Raw genomic sequence first — 16,646 nt, 5'->3', positions numbered from 1 at the left:
TTGCGATAGACAGGAAAACAAGGTTCCAGCTGGGTAAGAAGAAAGCTCGCCGTGATCCTGCCCCAAAGCTTCTGACCCCAGGAGAACCAAACCTTCATGTCCACGGCAGTAAGAATGCACACGGGCAGATTTATGTCTCCGAGGAACAGAGGGAGACCACTGTGTCTGCACCACCATTTGGTGTGAGAGTCTTTGGTGACAAGAGCCTTGTTAAAGGTAAACTTTCGGCTCTCAGTATTGCTCCATTCGGAGGTGTATGTGGTATCTGGGTAGAAATCAAGGCTTTTGGTGTTAAATTCCATTTTAAAATTGTCTTTTTTTTTGCATGTGTTAGTGTGTGGGGGCATATGTCCCATTAAGGTCAGAGGACAACCTGTAGGCGTGAGCTCTCGCCTTCTGCCACGGGACCTTGGGACTCATGTCACCAAGTGTCTGGCAGGCACCTTTAATTCTGGCTGTGTTTTTCAGAGACAAGCTCTCACTATGTAGCTGTGGCTGTCCTACAACTGGCCATGTAGACCAGGGTTTCCTCCAATTTATGTCAGTCCTCCTGCAGGCTGGGCTAACAGGAGAGTGCCCTGCAGGCTGGGCTAACAGGAGTGTGCCCTGCAGGCTGGGCTAACAGGAGTGTGCCCTGCAGGCTGGGCTAACAGGAGTGTGCCCCTAAGCTTGGCTAAGAACCAAGGCTTTAAGCACCAAGTCTCCCTCTTCTCACTACACTCAATACTAAGTCTGTGAAGAATGTACAGTTGGGAGTCTAAAATGAGTCCATAGAAAACGGAACATTTTAGAAAATCTGAGCTTAAACATAGACATATTCCTTCTAGTTAACCTTGGAAATAAGTCATTAAAATGTTTAAAATAAAATTATCCTGTCCAGTGCTTTTCTGCTCTGTGATAGCCAGTATTTTCTGCATTTAAACGTTTGATTAAAAGTGAGTTAATTTTTACTACGCTAAAAGAAAAAAAAAAGTACATTTTTAGCGAGTAAGGGGACTCGTACCTGAGGGATGGCGCCGTAGTTCCAAATATACCCTTTATAAGGGAACAGATTCGCCACATAGCGGAGCTTCCCCTTTTTCACATCTTGCTTGATTGGGTTTAAAGGGTCCTTTGTAGCAATCTGAAATGAAATGCCAGATGGGTGTGCAACACTGCTGGAGACAGGATCCCAGAAAACAAATTACGTAGGCATGCCCCACCCCGTTAGTCCACCTTCAGGATTTGTTTCATCCCTAACATGGTGAAAACTGAACTAAAGGCTCCTCCGACAGCTGTTATGCACAACAACATAGAGAAGAGAAAAAGAACATTCACTAATCTCAGGAACCAAGAAGTAAGACGAGCTGGACCAAACACCAGCATCCCCGAGGAAAGGCACTGTGCTGGCAAGATGGCCACAGAGCAGCACTGCTGAGCTTCATCCCCAGATGGCCTGCAAGCTGACCTCTGCCCGCCACCAACAGCCACACGCATATAAATTATTAAACAAACAACTGCAATTAAAAACAACAAGAGCCTTAGGAAACATACAAAATAATTATTCTCCGAGGTCAGTTTTCCTTTCTAGTTAAAGTTATTCAAACATCTGAGAGTATAGCGAATGCAAGTGTGGTCACTGTTAAAACAAACAAACAAACAAACAAAACACCTAAGGAAGCTAGGCATGGTGGTGAACGCCTATAATTAATCCCAGCCATCCATCAGGAGGCAGAGGCAGGCAGATGCTGTAAGGTAGAGGCCAGTCGGGTCTACATAGGGAATTCTAAAACATCTAGGACTACATAGGGAGACCCAGTCTCAAAAAACAAAAACAAAAATCCAAATGATATAAAGTGAGGACCGATAAGGAAAGGCAGCCACGTCACTGTCTGCCATCAGAAAGAAAAGAAATTCAGCCAAGGCCACCGAGCTCTTCCTGCTCATATGTTCTGGATGTGGCCCCAGCACTTGGGAGGCTAAGACAAGAGGAGGGGAAGGAGTTGAAGGGCAGCCTGGGCTGCACAGCCACACCTTACCTCAATAAGACAAAAAGAGAAAAGAAAGCAGAAGCAAACATTGACACGCCACTTTGGGACCATCAGAGGCAGTGGGTGGGACAGGCAGAGGCCAGGGGGAGCATCCTGGGACAGGTATGCTGCCATCACAGGAGTAAGGGTACCTGGAGCTGGCAGGGGAGGCAGAGACGGGAACAGTGAGACCAGACACACGAGACCAGACGCCTGAATACTTCTCATCTTTAAACAAATCAGTTTGGCTGGATAAAAAACTAATGAACACACGTGGGACTGGGTAGTAGAGGGCTCAGCAGGAAGAGAGCCTGCTGCTCATGGAGAGGAGGCCAGTTCAGTGCCAGTAGCCACGCTGGGCAGTTCACAACTACTTGTAACTTGTGCTGCAGCCGCTCCCACACACTGCAGGGCTCTGAAGGTACCTCAACATAAGTGGCACACTCAGACCCACACATTAACTGACATACCAAGTCTGACGAGCTCTCTTACCTCCATTTTGGCATTGGACCAGCGCGGAACCTCAACCACCATGTGGAACACATCCTGGAACAAGAGAGACAGTGAGACAAACACAAGTCACCCGGCCTTATTGCGGCGTGGCTCGCCTCTCTTCCCCTGAAGCTAAACTACCAACTCTACCAGACAACCGAAGTTAAGGAAACTTCATCGAAGTGGGTGGGGCGGGTGAGGAGAGCAGACAGACAGAATATGGAAGACTCAAGGCCATGGATGCATGGCTACTCACAGCGTGTAATTCTCTGAACTTTCCTGTTTTAAGTTTCTCTTGTTTTAAATACTCCAGTATTTGGGAGTTTCTCATAAGAACCTTTCCAAAAAGGAGGGTAGGTTTTCAACAAACACAAGACATCTTCTCTCTGGAAATGGCTGTCTTCAGGAAAGCCACCTCCAAAGGCTGCTGCCATTCCTTGCAGTGTCCTGTAAACTACTCAGAGGAGGTTTCCGGTGCGCCGTGAGACACACCTGAGCTAGGCGAGCCCCTGCTTCAACCCCAATATTAATCAGCCAGATTCTCCAAATTTGGCTGTTTTCCGAAGTCCTTCTGAAGAGCACTAGGGGTTGGCACTAATGGTAGGCCTGCCCTCTGATATTCTTTTTTTTTTTTTAAGATTTATTTATTTATTTATTTATTTATTTATTTATTTATTACATGTATATATGTGAGTACACTGTGTCTGTCTTCAGACACACCAGATGAGGGCATCATATCTCATTACAGATGGTTGTGAGCCACCATGTGGTTGCTGGGAATTGAACTCAGGACCTCTGGAAGAGCAGTCAGTGCTCTTAACCACAGAGCCATCTCTCCAGCCGCCCTGCCCTCTGATATTCTAACTGATGGGATTCTAGTTTAAGCACATCTTAAACATAGACTCCTGCACTCACAGGCAAAAGTCCCCAGAAGCCAGCAGTTTGAAAATGCACACGTCAAGTCAAAGATAGATTTAACAAAGGCTCCTGGGAGGAAACGGAACATCGTTTTGTCCAAACTGTCATTTTTATCATGAAACAAGCCTTTACATTCGCGAAGAGTTTCAGTTCACAGCCTTTACAAGGACACAAATCAATCTGCAATTGCTCTTTAATAAAATCCTTATCTTTCAGTCAGGCATGGTACCCATTTAGAACCTCAGCATAGGAGGCAGGAACAAGAGAATCTTGAGTTTGAAGCTTTCTTGAAGCACACACACAAAAAGTTTCAAAAAGGAAAGAAAAGAAGCAAATAAAAATAAAACCAGGGGTTTTAATTTCCAGCAGCAATATTCCAAAGATCCACAAGGTGGCGCTGTTGCAACATAAACGATTAATCGGAGGGGGTGGAAATAAGGAACTTGGTTGGTAATTTTTCTTTTCTTTTTCCTCACTCTGCCCCCTGCCCAAGAAATGACATCTAATGCCCAGACATTACAAATACCTGTGATCTCAGCACTCAGAAGGTGAAAGTAGAAGGCTCAGAAGACCAGCCTCTTAAGCTTGAGGTTAGTCTAGGCTACTGGAGACCATAACTCAAAACATAAAAAGTGAGGGGGGTGAGGGGTGCCACAGCCTGGAGAGATGGCTCAGTGGTTAAGAGCACTCACTGACTGCTCTTCCAAAGGTCCTGAGTTCAAATCCCAGCAACCACATGGTGGCTCACAACCATCTGTAATGAGATCTGATGCCCTCTTCTGGGGTGTCTGACAGCTACAGTGTACTTACATATAATAAACAAATAAATCTTAAAAACAAAAACATAAAAAGTGAAGCCACAGGATGACAGCAGGTAGAATGGTGTGAGCGTGGGACAGGCCATGGGGGCTCACGAGCCGCAGAGTTGGGCAAGAAGGATCACCTAAAGCCGAATCACTAGCCAGAGGCTGGGAACAACACTGAACACTTTAGAAATTAACCAACAAAGACATCCAGACTTTAAAACTGCTTACTATTGCAAACCTGTAAACACAGAGAAGTGAAAAATCAGAAGGAAGTAAAAATCCTCAGAAAAATAATAAGAAAAGAATTCTATGGAGCTGGAGAGATGGCTTAGTGGTTAAGAGCACCGACTGCTCTTCCAGAGGTCCTGAGTTCAATTCCCAGCACCCACATGGTGGCTCACAACCGTCTGTAATAGGATCCAATGCCCTCTCCTGGTATGTCTGAAGACAGCTACAGCATACTCATACATAAAATAGAATTTTTTTAAAAATCTGCAAATACTCAAAAGCGAATGAGTTTTTAAAAGCTGGGCTGCAGCTCGGCTGCTGGAAGGGTTAACGTGCATAAAATCCATTCCCAGCCCTGGACAAATTCCATGACGCACATGCCTATAACCCTTGAACTTTGGATGTAGAGGCAGGAGGATCAGGAATTTACAGTCATCCACGCGGTAGCCAGCAAGGAAAATAAAGATAACTGAGGTGTGGAAGTTAGTAGTGTGTTGGTCCAGCATGCGTGAAGGCCTGGGTTGAACTCTCGGTGGTTCATAGACCAGGTGTGGCAGCGGACACCTCAGCTCCAGCACTCGGGAAGCTGAAGCAACTGTGGTCAGCCTCAGCTAGATAGCAATCAGGGCAGCATGGTCTGCGTGAGACCCTGCCTCAAAAGTAAACGCCGCCCCACCTAACCTCAGAGTGAGAAAGCTTTATCAGAAGAGCTCGCGGGGTATCTATCTATTTATGAGGACATGTTCCTGCCCAATATCGGTCTGGTCTTATTTTGAGACGGAATTTTGCTCTGTAGTCCCAGCTATAAACTCAATCTCAGCCTCCCAAGTGCTGGGACTAGGGAAGGCGCCACCCCCACTCAGCCTGCTAATGGTGCTCTCAAGAGTACCGGGCTTCAACACTGCTCACCAAGTGACCAGGGGTTTTAAGCTTCCTCTTTAGCCTCTGGGACTGTTCTAGAACGAGATGCTCTAAGAAGTCGCAAGTACACAGAAGACTGGATAGATGCTCCCTGAGAGCACTGGCCACTCTTCCCAAGAACCTGGTTAGAGTCCCAGTACGCACACGAAGGCTCACAAACATCTCTAACTCCAGTCCCAGGGGATCTTCTGGCTTCCAGGGAGGCACCGGCCACACACACAGTACGCAGACAAACATGCAGGCAAACACTCATACATTTTTTTATTTAAAAAAATAAATAAATTTCTGAATTATTCTGTCCATAATTGGGAGGGTACCTGAGAAAAATAAAATAGTCAAAATTGACACTGTCGAGGGGCGTGGTGGCACACACCTTTAATCCCAGCACTTGGGAGGCAGAGGCAGGCGGATTTCTGAGTTCTGGCCAGCCTGGTCTACAAAGTGAGAATGAGTTCCAGGACAGCCAGGGCTACACAGAGAAACCCTGTCTCGAAAAACCAAAAAAAAAAAAAAAAAAAAGACACCCATGCCACCTCCACATCTGGAGCTGTAAATTACAGCAAGCAATTCCTGTGACTGCCATGCCTGCTGCTAGTCTTTCAGAGTACAAAATAGATTTGTCTTCTTCTTCTAAAAAAAAATAATAATAATAATTCAACCAAAGAGAATGACATATACTGATATATACCAAGGGGAAGACTGGCTCTCAACAAAGTATCAGGACTCAGAGTTTAAAACAATAACACAGGCTGGAGGGATGGCTCAGTGCTTAAGAGCACAGACTGCTCTTCCAAAGGTCCTGAATTCAAATCCCAGCAACCACATGGTGGCTCACAACCATCTGTTATAAGATCTGACACCCTCTTCTGGTGTGTCTGAAGACAGCTACAGTGTACTTAGATATAATAATAAATCTTCAGGCCAGAGCGAGCAGGGTTGACCAGAGCAAGCAGAAGTGCTGAATTCAAATTCCCAGCAACCACATGATAGCTTACAGGCATCAGTACAGCTACAGTGCTATACATTAAACAAACAAACAAACAAACAAACAAACAAACGCACCATAGTGAGAGTGTGGACATTCCCTACGCATACAGACTCACTTAAATAATCACAACACTGGCCAGAGCCGTAAATGCTTGAGATTTCAGAGATCCTCAGGTGGATGTAATCCCATAGGCTTCACTGGGTGAGCACATTTATCCAGTAATCCAAAATACTTGAAATCTGAGACTCTTGAGTGTTTGGTTTAAGGGTGCTGGGAATGGAGAGCCTTTGTCCTACGATTAAAGCTTTCACTTAGGCCAGTCAAACTCATTCCTGTAGTCGGACACAGGCATGGACACCCAGGAAAAGAAGCGACTTAATATGCCACGTCACCTGAGAACAAGCTCCTGTTTCCTCCTCAGAAATGCTACAGGATGACGGAAATCTGGTGAGATACTCTAGCCATACCTTTTACTGTCTCTGCTCTACCAACCTACCACGATTTGGGGTTTTCAGTTGTCAAACTTGCCTATGATCTGTAACGCCTAAGCATTTAATTGTTAGTCCATCTGATTAAGAGCTTGACGATTTTTTTTTCAACAGAAGAAAAGATACAGCTTTGGGTTAACGTGTCCTACCAGGAGCCTGGGAAAGTCAGTACTAGGATTTCACATAAGCACTGAAGACATGGCCCAGAGAACTGCCAAGCTTGTAAATTACACTGCTGAGTTACGATAGGTGAGCATTTTAAGATCTGGGTGTGGTGTATGCCTATACTCCAGGTGGGAGTAAGTTAAAAACCCTCAGCAGTTTGAGGTCAACTTTCACTGCGTAGAATGGGCCTCACCAAAATGCCTCTAATCCTCACTACTCAGGAGGCTGCAGCAGAAAGATGGTGAGGTCAAAGCCTGCCTGGTTACAAGTGCAGAAAGAGTTTATGCTATTCAGTAAGACCCTGTCTCAAAACAAAGAGAGAGCTGGGGGTTGCGCCCATCACCCCAGGTTCAGTTCTCAGTAACAAGAGGAAATAAAACTCAAAACCAAAACCAAAACCAGAACCAAGCTGATCACTATCTACCCATGTCGCCGTCGCTTATGTTAGGCTGTCTGACACTGTTCGAAGTCTGTGTTCTGTTATCTCTGTGTATTGACTTGGAAGACATTCTCACGGACAACTGTTTTCGTATTCAAGCCTGAAGTAGAGTCGACCCAAAACACATTTCTGCAAGTAACGACAAGAGTAAGCCCCTGCTTTGCCCTTTGCTACCCAATATACTTGGATAGAATCCGAGCAGGATACCTGACTCACAAGAACTTCCTGGTCTAGCTGGCTTGATTAGCTAATGCAAACTCAATATTGTCTGGACTGAAAGGCTCTGACATGGAATAAAATCCCTAAGTCCTTGGATATTTTTCTGTTGAGGAACCAAGTCACTGAGTCCTTAAAAGTATCCTCTTGTTAATGACACACCTATAACCACAGACAAAAACGTACAAAAGTACACTTGCACTGGAATTTGGGGTCCGGGAGAGACAATGAATGAGATGCCACATTGGCTAAGGGCACTCGCTGTGCAAGCGGGGAATGTGAGCTGGATCCCTGGAACCTGTACTAAGAGAACTAACACCACAAAGTTGTCCCCAGACTGCCACCTCATACGATGGCATGTGTGCGCATACACACGGACATACTACATTTATTAAGCTAAAAAATAAACTACACTCCTCCGTCACAGGTCAGGTTGCTTTTTTTGTTGTAATCCAAAATGAGATCTGTCACCCACGACCTTGTTTGTATCCCAATGAGATAACTCCCTTACAAACCAAAGCACTTTTCCTGGCTTCTCAGATGGCAATAAAAAAAAAAAAAAAACTGGCTCTTACAGTCTGAACAATGGTGAAATCTAGGTGTTGCAAGAGTCTGTGCTCTTATGAAAAATAATCTTATGAAATACACTGGAGGATGGTGGTACACACCTTTAATCCCAGCACTAAGGAGGCAGAGGCAGGTGGATTTCTATGAGTTCAAGGCCAGCCTGGTCTACAGAGTGAGTTCCAAGACAGCCAGGACTCCACAGAGAAATTCTATCTTGATAATCAATCAAACAAACAAACAAACAAACAAACAAACAAACACAATTCCATCACATACACAACAGGCCCATAAGACTCCGCCGTCTCAGAGAACCCTGAGAAATGATGTTTTGTAGGACAGCCGAGAGTCATCTCCATCCCCCCTTCTGGAGTGTCCCGAGACAGCTGTGGACCCTTGGCTGTCCAACCACTTGGGAACATGGAAACCCAGCTCTGTATGAAACACTTCCCTCCTCTGCACGCCAGTGTACAACAGACATGGACATCCACGGATATACCATCAGTAGCCCAGACTCCCTGGTTCCTACATCTCCATAGCTCAGAATATCCTGAGGTATCATTGTGAAGCACACTGAAGTATGATGTACATCCTAGTAAGCCATACGAGGTAATTCAAGCCAACCCAACAAGAAAGTTCAATGGGGAAGGACTCAGCAAGTCATAGCAACAGTCAGGACATCAGAAGTAACAAATCGGAGAGCCTGGGTAAATACAACTGCGAGGCTCCCACAGGAAGGCACGTCCAGTTAGAGGTCCTTCCTGCAGCTGCGGTACATAACTGGCTTTGTTCCCTTCACTGTCTCCAAAAGCGGGACCTGGGTCAGATGGAATCCCCTGAAGCTACCGAAAGACTGGATTTCTTTTTTTTTGGGGGGGGGGGGGTTGCTTTTGGAGTTTTTTGTTTTTGGTTTTTTTTTTTTTTTTGGTTTTTTGAGGCAGGGTTTCTCTGTATAGCCCTGGCTGTCCTGGAACTCACTTTGTAGACCAGGCTGGCCTCGAACTCAGAAATCCGCCTGCCTCTGCCTCTCAAGTGCTGGGATTAAAGGCGTGCACCACCATGCCCAGCTCAGACTGGATTTCTTGCTAGAGTTCAGCTGTCTGGAGAACTATAGCACACTGTCTAATATTAATACAATTCAATGTATTTATCTATTTCTCTCATTTTTAACTAAAAAAAGTTATTGTGTGTATATGACTGATATGATACAGAGCTAGGTTTCCATGTTCCCAAGTGGTTGGACAGCCAAGGGTACCACAGCTGTCTTGGGACACTCCAGAAGGGGGGATGGAGATGACCCCTGGCTGTCCTACAAAACATCATTTCTCTGAGATGGTGGAGTCTTATGGACCTGTTGTGTACGTGATGGAATTGTGTTTGTTTGTTTGTTTGCTTGTTTATCAAGATAGAATTTCTCTGTGGAGTCCTGGCTGTCCTGGAACTCACTCATATGATGTATGTGTGTGCACGCATACACATGCATAGACAAGGGTAGCAGTCTTCTTCCAGGACAAGTATTTTTTTTTTGGTTTTGTTTGGTTTTTTGACCCATTGCACCAGCCCTATGAGTCTATTTCTAGCTAAGGCAATAGTAATGCTATGAGCATGAAGTAAAGATTTCAACCTGACAGTATTATTCCAAGTGTGCTACGGAATCCACATGGACTAGTTAGTAACTCTGAGCTATAGGTCAATGAGGGCCCCGGAGAAGACCTAGCAGGCAAGGGTACTTGTATCCAAGTCTGCCAACCTGGGTTTGATTCCCAGTACCTACACAGTAGAAGAACTGGCTCCAGCATGCTGTCTTCTGATCTACCCACCCACCACTGCCTCCAATAAACAAACAAATAAAATGAAGTTTGACAGTATATGAAACTTTTCTAACTCAAAAGCTCTGCCTTTAATGTGACTCAAAGTTCCTAAAAGAAGGGCTGGAGAGATAGCTCAGTGGTTTAGAGCACCGACTGCTCTTCCAGAAGTCTTGAGTTCAATTCCTACTAACCACATATTTTTATATAAAGCTTTTTTTCTAAGAAAGTACAGATTCTTACTAATCTGTGGTAAACCCACATCAATCTGTGCTAAGTTAGATTTCTACATTTCCCTGGTGCGTACAAGAATAGACATTTCTTTGCAGAGCTGTGTATTTAACTTTCTTAACGCTGTTTGCAAACTCACCAACCTACTAAAAATACTGAGCTTTCTTGTACTTACGGAGTTTACTTTAAATGTTTAATAAACATTCCCACAGTCAAAACACACAGACTACATGGTTTATTTTAAGCTATTAATGAAATCAGAAGGCTTCAGTTCCAAACACTCATACCAATGTGACACACTGACACACACACACACACACACACACACACAAAGAGGCAGCTTAAAAACTTCTGCCTCTCTTCCTCCCCTAATTTATAGCTGCTTCTTTAATCCAATGATCTGATTCACTACTGGCTTCTTAGCTACTCAATGAACCATGAGATGAAAGCACAAGAGGGATTTTAAGTTGATGGAGATTAAGAAAATTCACTATGTCCAACTAGGGATCCAATTAGAGAGACTGTGTTTGCTGGACATGGTGTCGTGACTTTAATTCCAGCACTCCAGAGGCAGAGGCAGGCAGATCTCTGAGTTCAAGACTAGACAGAGTGTGTTCCAGGACAGCCAAGAATATGTAAAGAGACCATGTCTCAAAATAAACAAACAAACAAACAAACAAGGGAGGGGGAGGCCATTTTGGAATGTCAGAGATTCTTACCTTGTCTGCATAAATTGGAACATCGTGAAATGGAGAAATATACTGCCCTTTCTCATTTTCTGTAAAATAAGAAACACTGTTGTGACTGGTTACATTTCCAAATGCACAAAATAAACACTTCTTAACAGCAAGATATTATTCCTATACCATAAAACAAGAACAAATCAAAAAACAAGGGGTCGGTGATACAGGTCAGTGGTAAACAATTTCTCCTGGCATGTGCAAAGCCCTAGGTTCACTCCTCTTCACACGGGAGGGGGGAAAAGAACAAAACACAGGAAACCACTTTCCACCTGAGCCTGGGAACTGCATGCCTGCAAACTCAGCAAATGGGAAGATGGGAAGTTCAAGGTCATACCTGTGCACACAGTCAGGCTGGAGCCAACCTAGGAGGTGCTACAGGAGACCCTGTCTCAAAAATACTCAAAAACCAAACCAAACCAAACCAAACCAAAGCCAGCAGCCAGGAGGCCAAGACAGAAGTGCTCTGTGACTTTGAAGCCAGCTTGGTCTACATAGGAGGCAGTTCTATCCCAGCCAGGGAGACAGAGAGCCGTAAACAGCTAGAAAACAGCTGGAGTATAGTTTGTACTCCCGACCCTCCCCAGGACCAGGTTTTCATCCTGTGCGCACCTTCTGCTTTACACAGGATGTTACTTCCTATTGTGAGGAATTCAGGACTTAGCTGAGTTCCTCCCACCTCTAGCTCTGTAGGGCTTGCTATATAAAAGACGATCAAATTGCTTTTGACTGATCCTGTTTCAGTTAACTGCTTACAAAACTTGAGTGAACTACCTGCAGGAAAGGAAAGAGGCCAGCCAACTTATTAGCTTAAGAATTCATGCTATCGCCGGGCGTGGTGGCGCACGCCTTTGATCCCAGCACTCGGGAGGCAGAGGCAGGCAGATTTCTGAGTTCGAGGCCAGCCTGGTCTACAAAGTGAGTTCCAGGACAGCCAGGGCTACACAGAGAAACCCTGTCTCGAAAAAAAAAAAAAAAAAAAAGAATTCATGCTATTTTATGGGACCATTCAGACCTACTTCAATTCTATGACTTTCCTTAAGAATGATCTAGTCACAATGATATATCTTCTATATTCTGTCATATCTGAAAAGTAATTTTAGCCCAATTTGGTGGCACATGCCTGTTATCTAAGCTTTGGAGAGGTGGAGGCAGGAGAATCAAGAATTCAAGGTCATTCTTTGGCTATATAGTGAGTCTGAGGCCACCTGGGGCTATATATATAAGACCCTGCCTCAAAAAAAAAGTAATATAAGCCAGGCATGGCCCACTGCAGGCCTTTAATAAAAGGTTTCTCTGTGTAGCCCTGGCTCTTCTAGAACTCACTCTGTAGACCAAGCTGGACTCAAACTCACAGGTCTGCTCGTATCTGCCTCCGGAATGCTGGGATTTTAAGTTTATTTTGTCTAGGGCTGTATGCATAGCTGTCTTCTGCTTAAACTGGACTTTTACCTGTCTTAAAGAGACTGGAAAATGTAACATTATTTTTAAAAATTATTCCTATTAAGAATGGATGGTGTCAGGTGTGATGCCTGAACCTATCTATATCCTAGTACTTGGGAGGTTGGAGCAGGAGAATCTCAAGTTTGAAACCAGGCTGAGCTAAACAGGAAAACACTGTGGCCTCACCCACCACCACCCTCAAAAAAAAGTGGAAAAATACTCAGAAATTTATCCTTTTTAAAAAGCACAAAGAGCCGGGCGTGGTGGCGCACGCCTTTAATCCCAGCACTCGGGAGGCAGAGGCAGGCGGATTTCTGAGTTCGAGGCCAGCCTGGTCTACAAAGTGAGTTCCAGGACAGCCAGGGCTACACAGAGAAACCCTGTCTCGAGAAAAAAAAAAAAAAAAAAGCACAAAGAACGAGAACTAGTTAAATTACATAGTGGTATTAAATGTAGTATTTCTTAAGTTCCAGAGAGACCATTTGATAGACTTCAGCCTAATCCAAAGTCAAGGAGTGGCTTTGCTCTCTACCCACAACCATCAAATATTTACCACCAATACATTAAGTACATTAAAAGCAGTGTGTTTGTTCTGCACATATAGCTTGAAGACAATTCCCAGTGACCCAAAGGGTCACTCTAAAGGACACTGAAAAATTCTGAAGCCAACACTATTTCCATGGCGAAGTTTCTGCATTCTGCCCTTACTGTTTGATTCTGTAATTAATTAAAAAGAGGCCCACCCTTCCTGGATCTTCCCTGGCCGTTTAATCGTCCTTAGATGTATGTTTGGGAGTTCTCTGCCCTTTTTGCTCCAAACCAGACTTGTATTTGCTAGGCACTCTCTGTTCATTCTTTCAGGAATGTCTGTTGCCCTGTCCTGAGATTGCTGCCCATCCCTTCTAAATAAACTCAAAGAGGTTACAAACTGGAAGGGCCTTTGCTAACAGCATCGCAAACCTCTGTTAGCACCATGAATGTATGTATATACCTACAAGCTAAGGGCTTCCAGGAGAAACCCAGGTAGCTTGCAAGCACCTATTAAGGAAAAGGTGACACAACGTGGAAGGCCAATCGACTCCACCTTTTCGAGTGCAGGGCAGGGGTTAGGTGCGGAGGTAACTAGTGGGTTCCGGCACCCGGGTTAAGAACCTGGCTGTTCTCCCACCAGGTCCTTAGCTGGACGTCACCTGTCTGTCTAAGGAGGCAAAGCTTTCGGTTTCCTAGAAGCACTCCTGGCCATCAGGGCTTCAGAGAAGCCTCACCACACATGAGGCTAGAGCCGGGAAGACCTGGGCCTCAGTTTCCCATCTCTTACAACACCGGGGAGGACTCGATCCTGTTCGGCACCGAATTAAGGTCTTGAGGAAATCTCTGTCCTCCAGCCGGCGATCCTGAGGACAATCCTCTTAGGCGGTCGGTATCACCTCCGGGCACCTTCTAAGAGTGACTCAGTGGTTTCCTTTCCCCATGTGGCCCAAGTTCGAATGTGTAGAGGGAGCGCTCGCGGTGGGCACTGGGATGGCGGTCCCGCCGCCCGCCCGAGGGAAGGGGACGCGTCCGCCCGCCCGCCCGCCCGCTCGTTCTGGAATGAATGGGCGACCCGGCCCTGGGCCTCACGCCACTCACTGAGGAAGACGCGGTACTCGAGGGTGAAGGGCGCGGCGCGCTCCTCGCTGCTGAAGCCGCTCATGGTGTCAGAGATGCACCGCCGCCGCCGCCGCCGCTGCACAGCCACACAACCACACCGCCCAGATCCGGAGCCGCTGTACCGAGGAGAAAGCCCGCGCCTGCGCACCACGAGCTGGCCCGCCGGTCGCCGGCACCGTGCCTTTAACGCGTGGGGCTCGCCTTGCACCCTGCCCCGCCCCGCCCACCCGCGCAGGCGCACTCTGCGCGACGCGCCTCCTCAGGCCCCGCCCCCCGGCTCGCAACCTGGGCCACGTGGCCGGCGTCCACTGCCCTCTGGAAGCGGACTGTAGGTTGGCGGCTCCGCCGGGACAGAGCGCTGGTTACTCTCCAAAGGCTCGCGGGTCGCTCACCTTTGATTCCACTCACTCAGGTCGTGCAGAGCAGTTCCTTATCTCGGAAGGCCTTAATAAGCCACCTGCTCCCCAGGCAGTCTTTTCTTGTTTGGGTTTCTCATAGATCTTCATCTGCCTCTGCCTCCCAGATGCTGGGAGTGTGCTACCGGTCCCCGGCCCCCGGCCCAGGGCAGACTTCATTAAAGTTGAGAGTTTGGCTGACTGGGCTCCGAAAACTATAGGCTGTGACTTCTGTTTTCCCAAGTGGTAGGCAATGGACAAATTTGCTTTTACTAATCTCCCTGATTCAGTTTCTCATCTGAATTGTTGGGTGGGTTCTGCTTGGACCAGACTCAAGCTGATTACTCCTGCACTCCCCAGGTACCGCAGATTTCTCTCCCCACCCAGTCCCTTACCGAACCACTTCAGATCCACTGGGACTTGAAATTGAAGCTCTGGGAAGACCCAGGAGTGTGCACAGAACCCCTTGAGGACGTTTCTCAGGAGTAGCTTCTCGGAGCTTGTTTTTCTACTTCTATTGCACCACCCATTGCAGTACAGGCTGTATCCCTCAGAGTGTGCTGTGGACGTTGGGAACTTTCTCAGACCTATAAGGTTATGTGTGTCTGTCTGTCTGTGTGTATCACAACTCTAATTATAAGCCACATATAGCGGCTCACACCTGTAGCCCCAGACCTCAGGACGCTGACTTTCTGAGACCATCCTGAGCTACGTAGTGAGTTCTGGGCCACCCCTACAGTATGAGGCTATCTTAAAAATAAGACAGGAAATTATCCACATTTTTTTTAAAAAAGCAAATGTTAAATTATGATAGAATATCTTTCTAAAATATATCTTAAATATGTATCTCAAAGACAGTTTCCTTTCAACTATTTTCAAAACAATCTCTAATATATAAATGGAAAGCATAAACCACGTATTAAGTGGAAGCCTAAGAAAGTTAATTTCTAAATTGGCACAGCGGTGTATACCTGTAGCTGCAGCACTTGAGAAGCAAAAGTAGGAAGATCATGAATTCAAGGTCATCCTTGGCCAGTCTGGACCACATGAGACTCCGTCTCAAAAATAAAGAAAGAAATAAAGAAATAAATGAATAAATAAATAAATAAAAGGTAACGGTAAATCTAACATTAGTCCGTGTTCCTCCTTGTCCCTCCTCCCTGCTGCTCACTCTGCTGACACCCATTACTTTTGCAGAAGGCTGTGACTCACTAACTTTTGAACACAACACCACACTGTTTCAGAACATGAAGGCAATTAAAAAAAAAAAAAGACAGAAAGAAAGATAGAGTAATAGCCTGGTTGGCAATACAGTGTAGACACGAAAGAAGCAGGAATCTAGTGAATAATAGTAAGTAGATCTGGGAATATATGAGAGGTTGCAGCTCTGACTGAGTCCCTTTGTCATCTTTTTGGTCTTTGAATAGACAGAGCCAGTTTTCTTGGGAAAACCCTGAATCTCATCTTTGACTAAGTGGACAGAAATACCACCCTAGTAATAAAAAGTAGCCACACGCACTTTCCCTCAGAGCCGGGAGAGGTGATAACGTCTCTCTGACCTCTGGACTCACACTCTATCTCTGATCCATTAAACATATTCAGAGAGCCAATCAGTCCTCTCTATAATAAAACGCCCAGCCCGGCCCCATGCGGTTCAGATTTTTCCCTGGCTGGCAAGGGTAGTGAGCCCCACAGGCTTTGTTCTGCTCAGATACTTCCAGCACTTGGGAAACTGAAACAGGAGGATGACAAGTTCCAGGCCAGCCTTGGCTCTCTAGTAAGACCCTGTGCTGGAGGGGCCTGAGACATGTCACAAGGCAGCTTACAGCCCTTCTGTAATTCCAGTTCTGGGGGAATCTAGTGCTTGCTTATGGTTTCTGGGGTCACCAGTGTTAAGTCTCAAACAAATAGGCTGAGGTGCCTATTTAACATATCAAAGCTGACAATGGCCAGGTTCTCCCTTTATCCCTCAGGCCCTACCTTTAACAAAGTCCTCCTGACTGGTATACACTCCACCCCCTATCTTGCTTCCTACCCAAAACTTCTCCAACCCAGGGTTTCCCCAGCTGCCCTTCCTTATATAGTAACATTTTGTTACCCTTCTTCTTTGGGCCTCCAGGCAGCTGTGTCTGGTTTCCCTCTGTC

The 16,646-nt window shown here is 45.9% G+C and overlaps 1 protein-coding gene across 1 annotated transcript in view; it reads right to left on the bottom strand.

The window, feature by feature from the left end:
* Positions 1 to 14,312, bottom strand: part of Ppa1 (inorganic pyrophosphatase 1) — a 29,065-nt gene extending 14,753 nt beyond the window's left edge. The window contains exons 1-4 of the mRNA XM_021173916.3: positions 14,086 to 14,312; positions 10,993 to 11,051; positions 2,502 to 2,555; positions 1,004 to 1,123 (exon numbers count right to left, since the gene is read on the bottom strand). Coding sequence (XP_021029575.1) covers positions 1,004 to 1,123; positions 2,502 to 2,555; positions 10,993 to 11,051; positions 14,086 to 14,149 — 297 coding nt within the window. The 5' untranslated portion in view covers positions 14,150 to 14,312. The remainder of the gene's footprint in view (positions 1 to 1,003; positions 1,124 to 2,501; positions 2,556 to 10,992; positions 11,052 to 14,085) is intronic.
* Between the last annotated feature and the right edge of the window lie 2,334 nt (positions 14,313 to 16,646).

Source organism: Mus caroli, unplaced genomic scaffold, assembly GCF_978045245.1.
Source record: "Mus caroli unplaced genomic scaffold, Mus_caroli_1 scaffold_9, whole genome shotgun sequence".
Classification (NCBI taxonomy): domain Eukaryota; kingdom Metazoa; phylum Chordata; class Mammalia; order Rodentia; family Muridae; genus Mus; species Mus caroli.
Note: the sequence above shows the minus strand (reverse complement) of the source record. Positions and strands in the feature narration are given on the sequence as shown.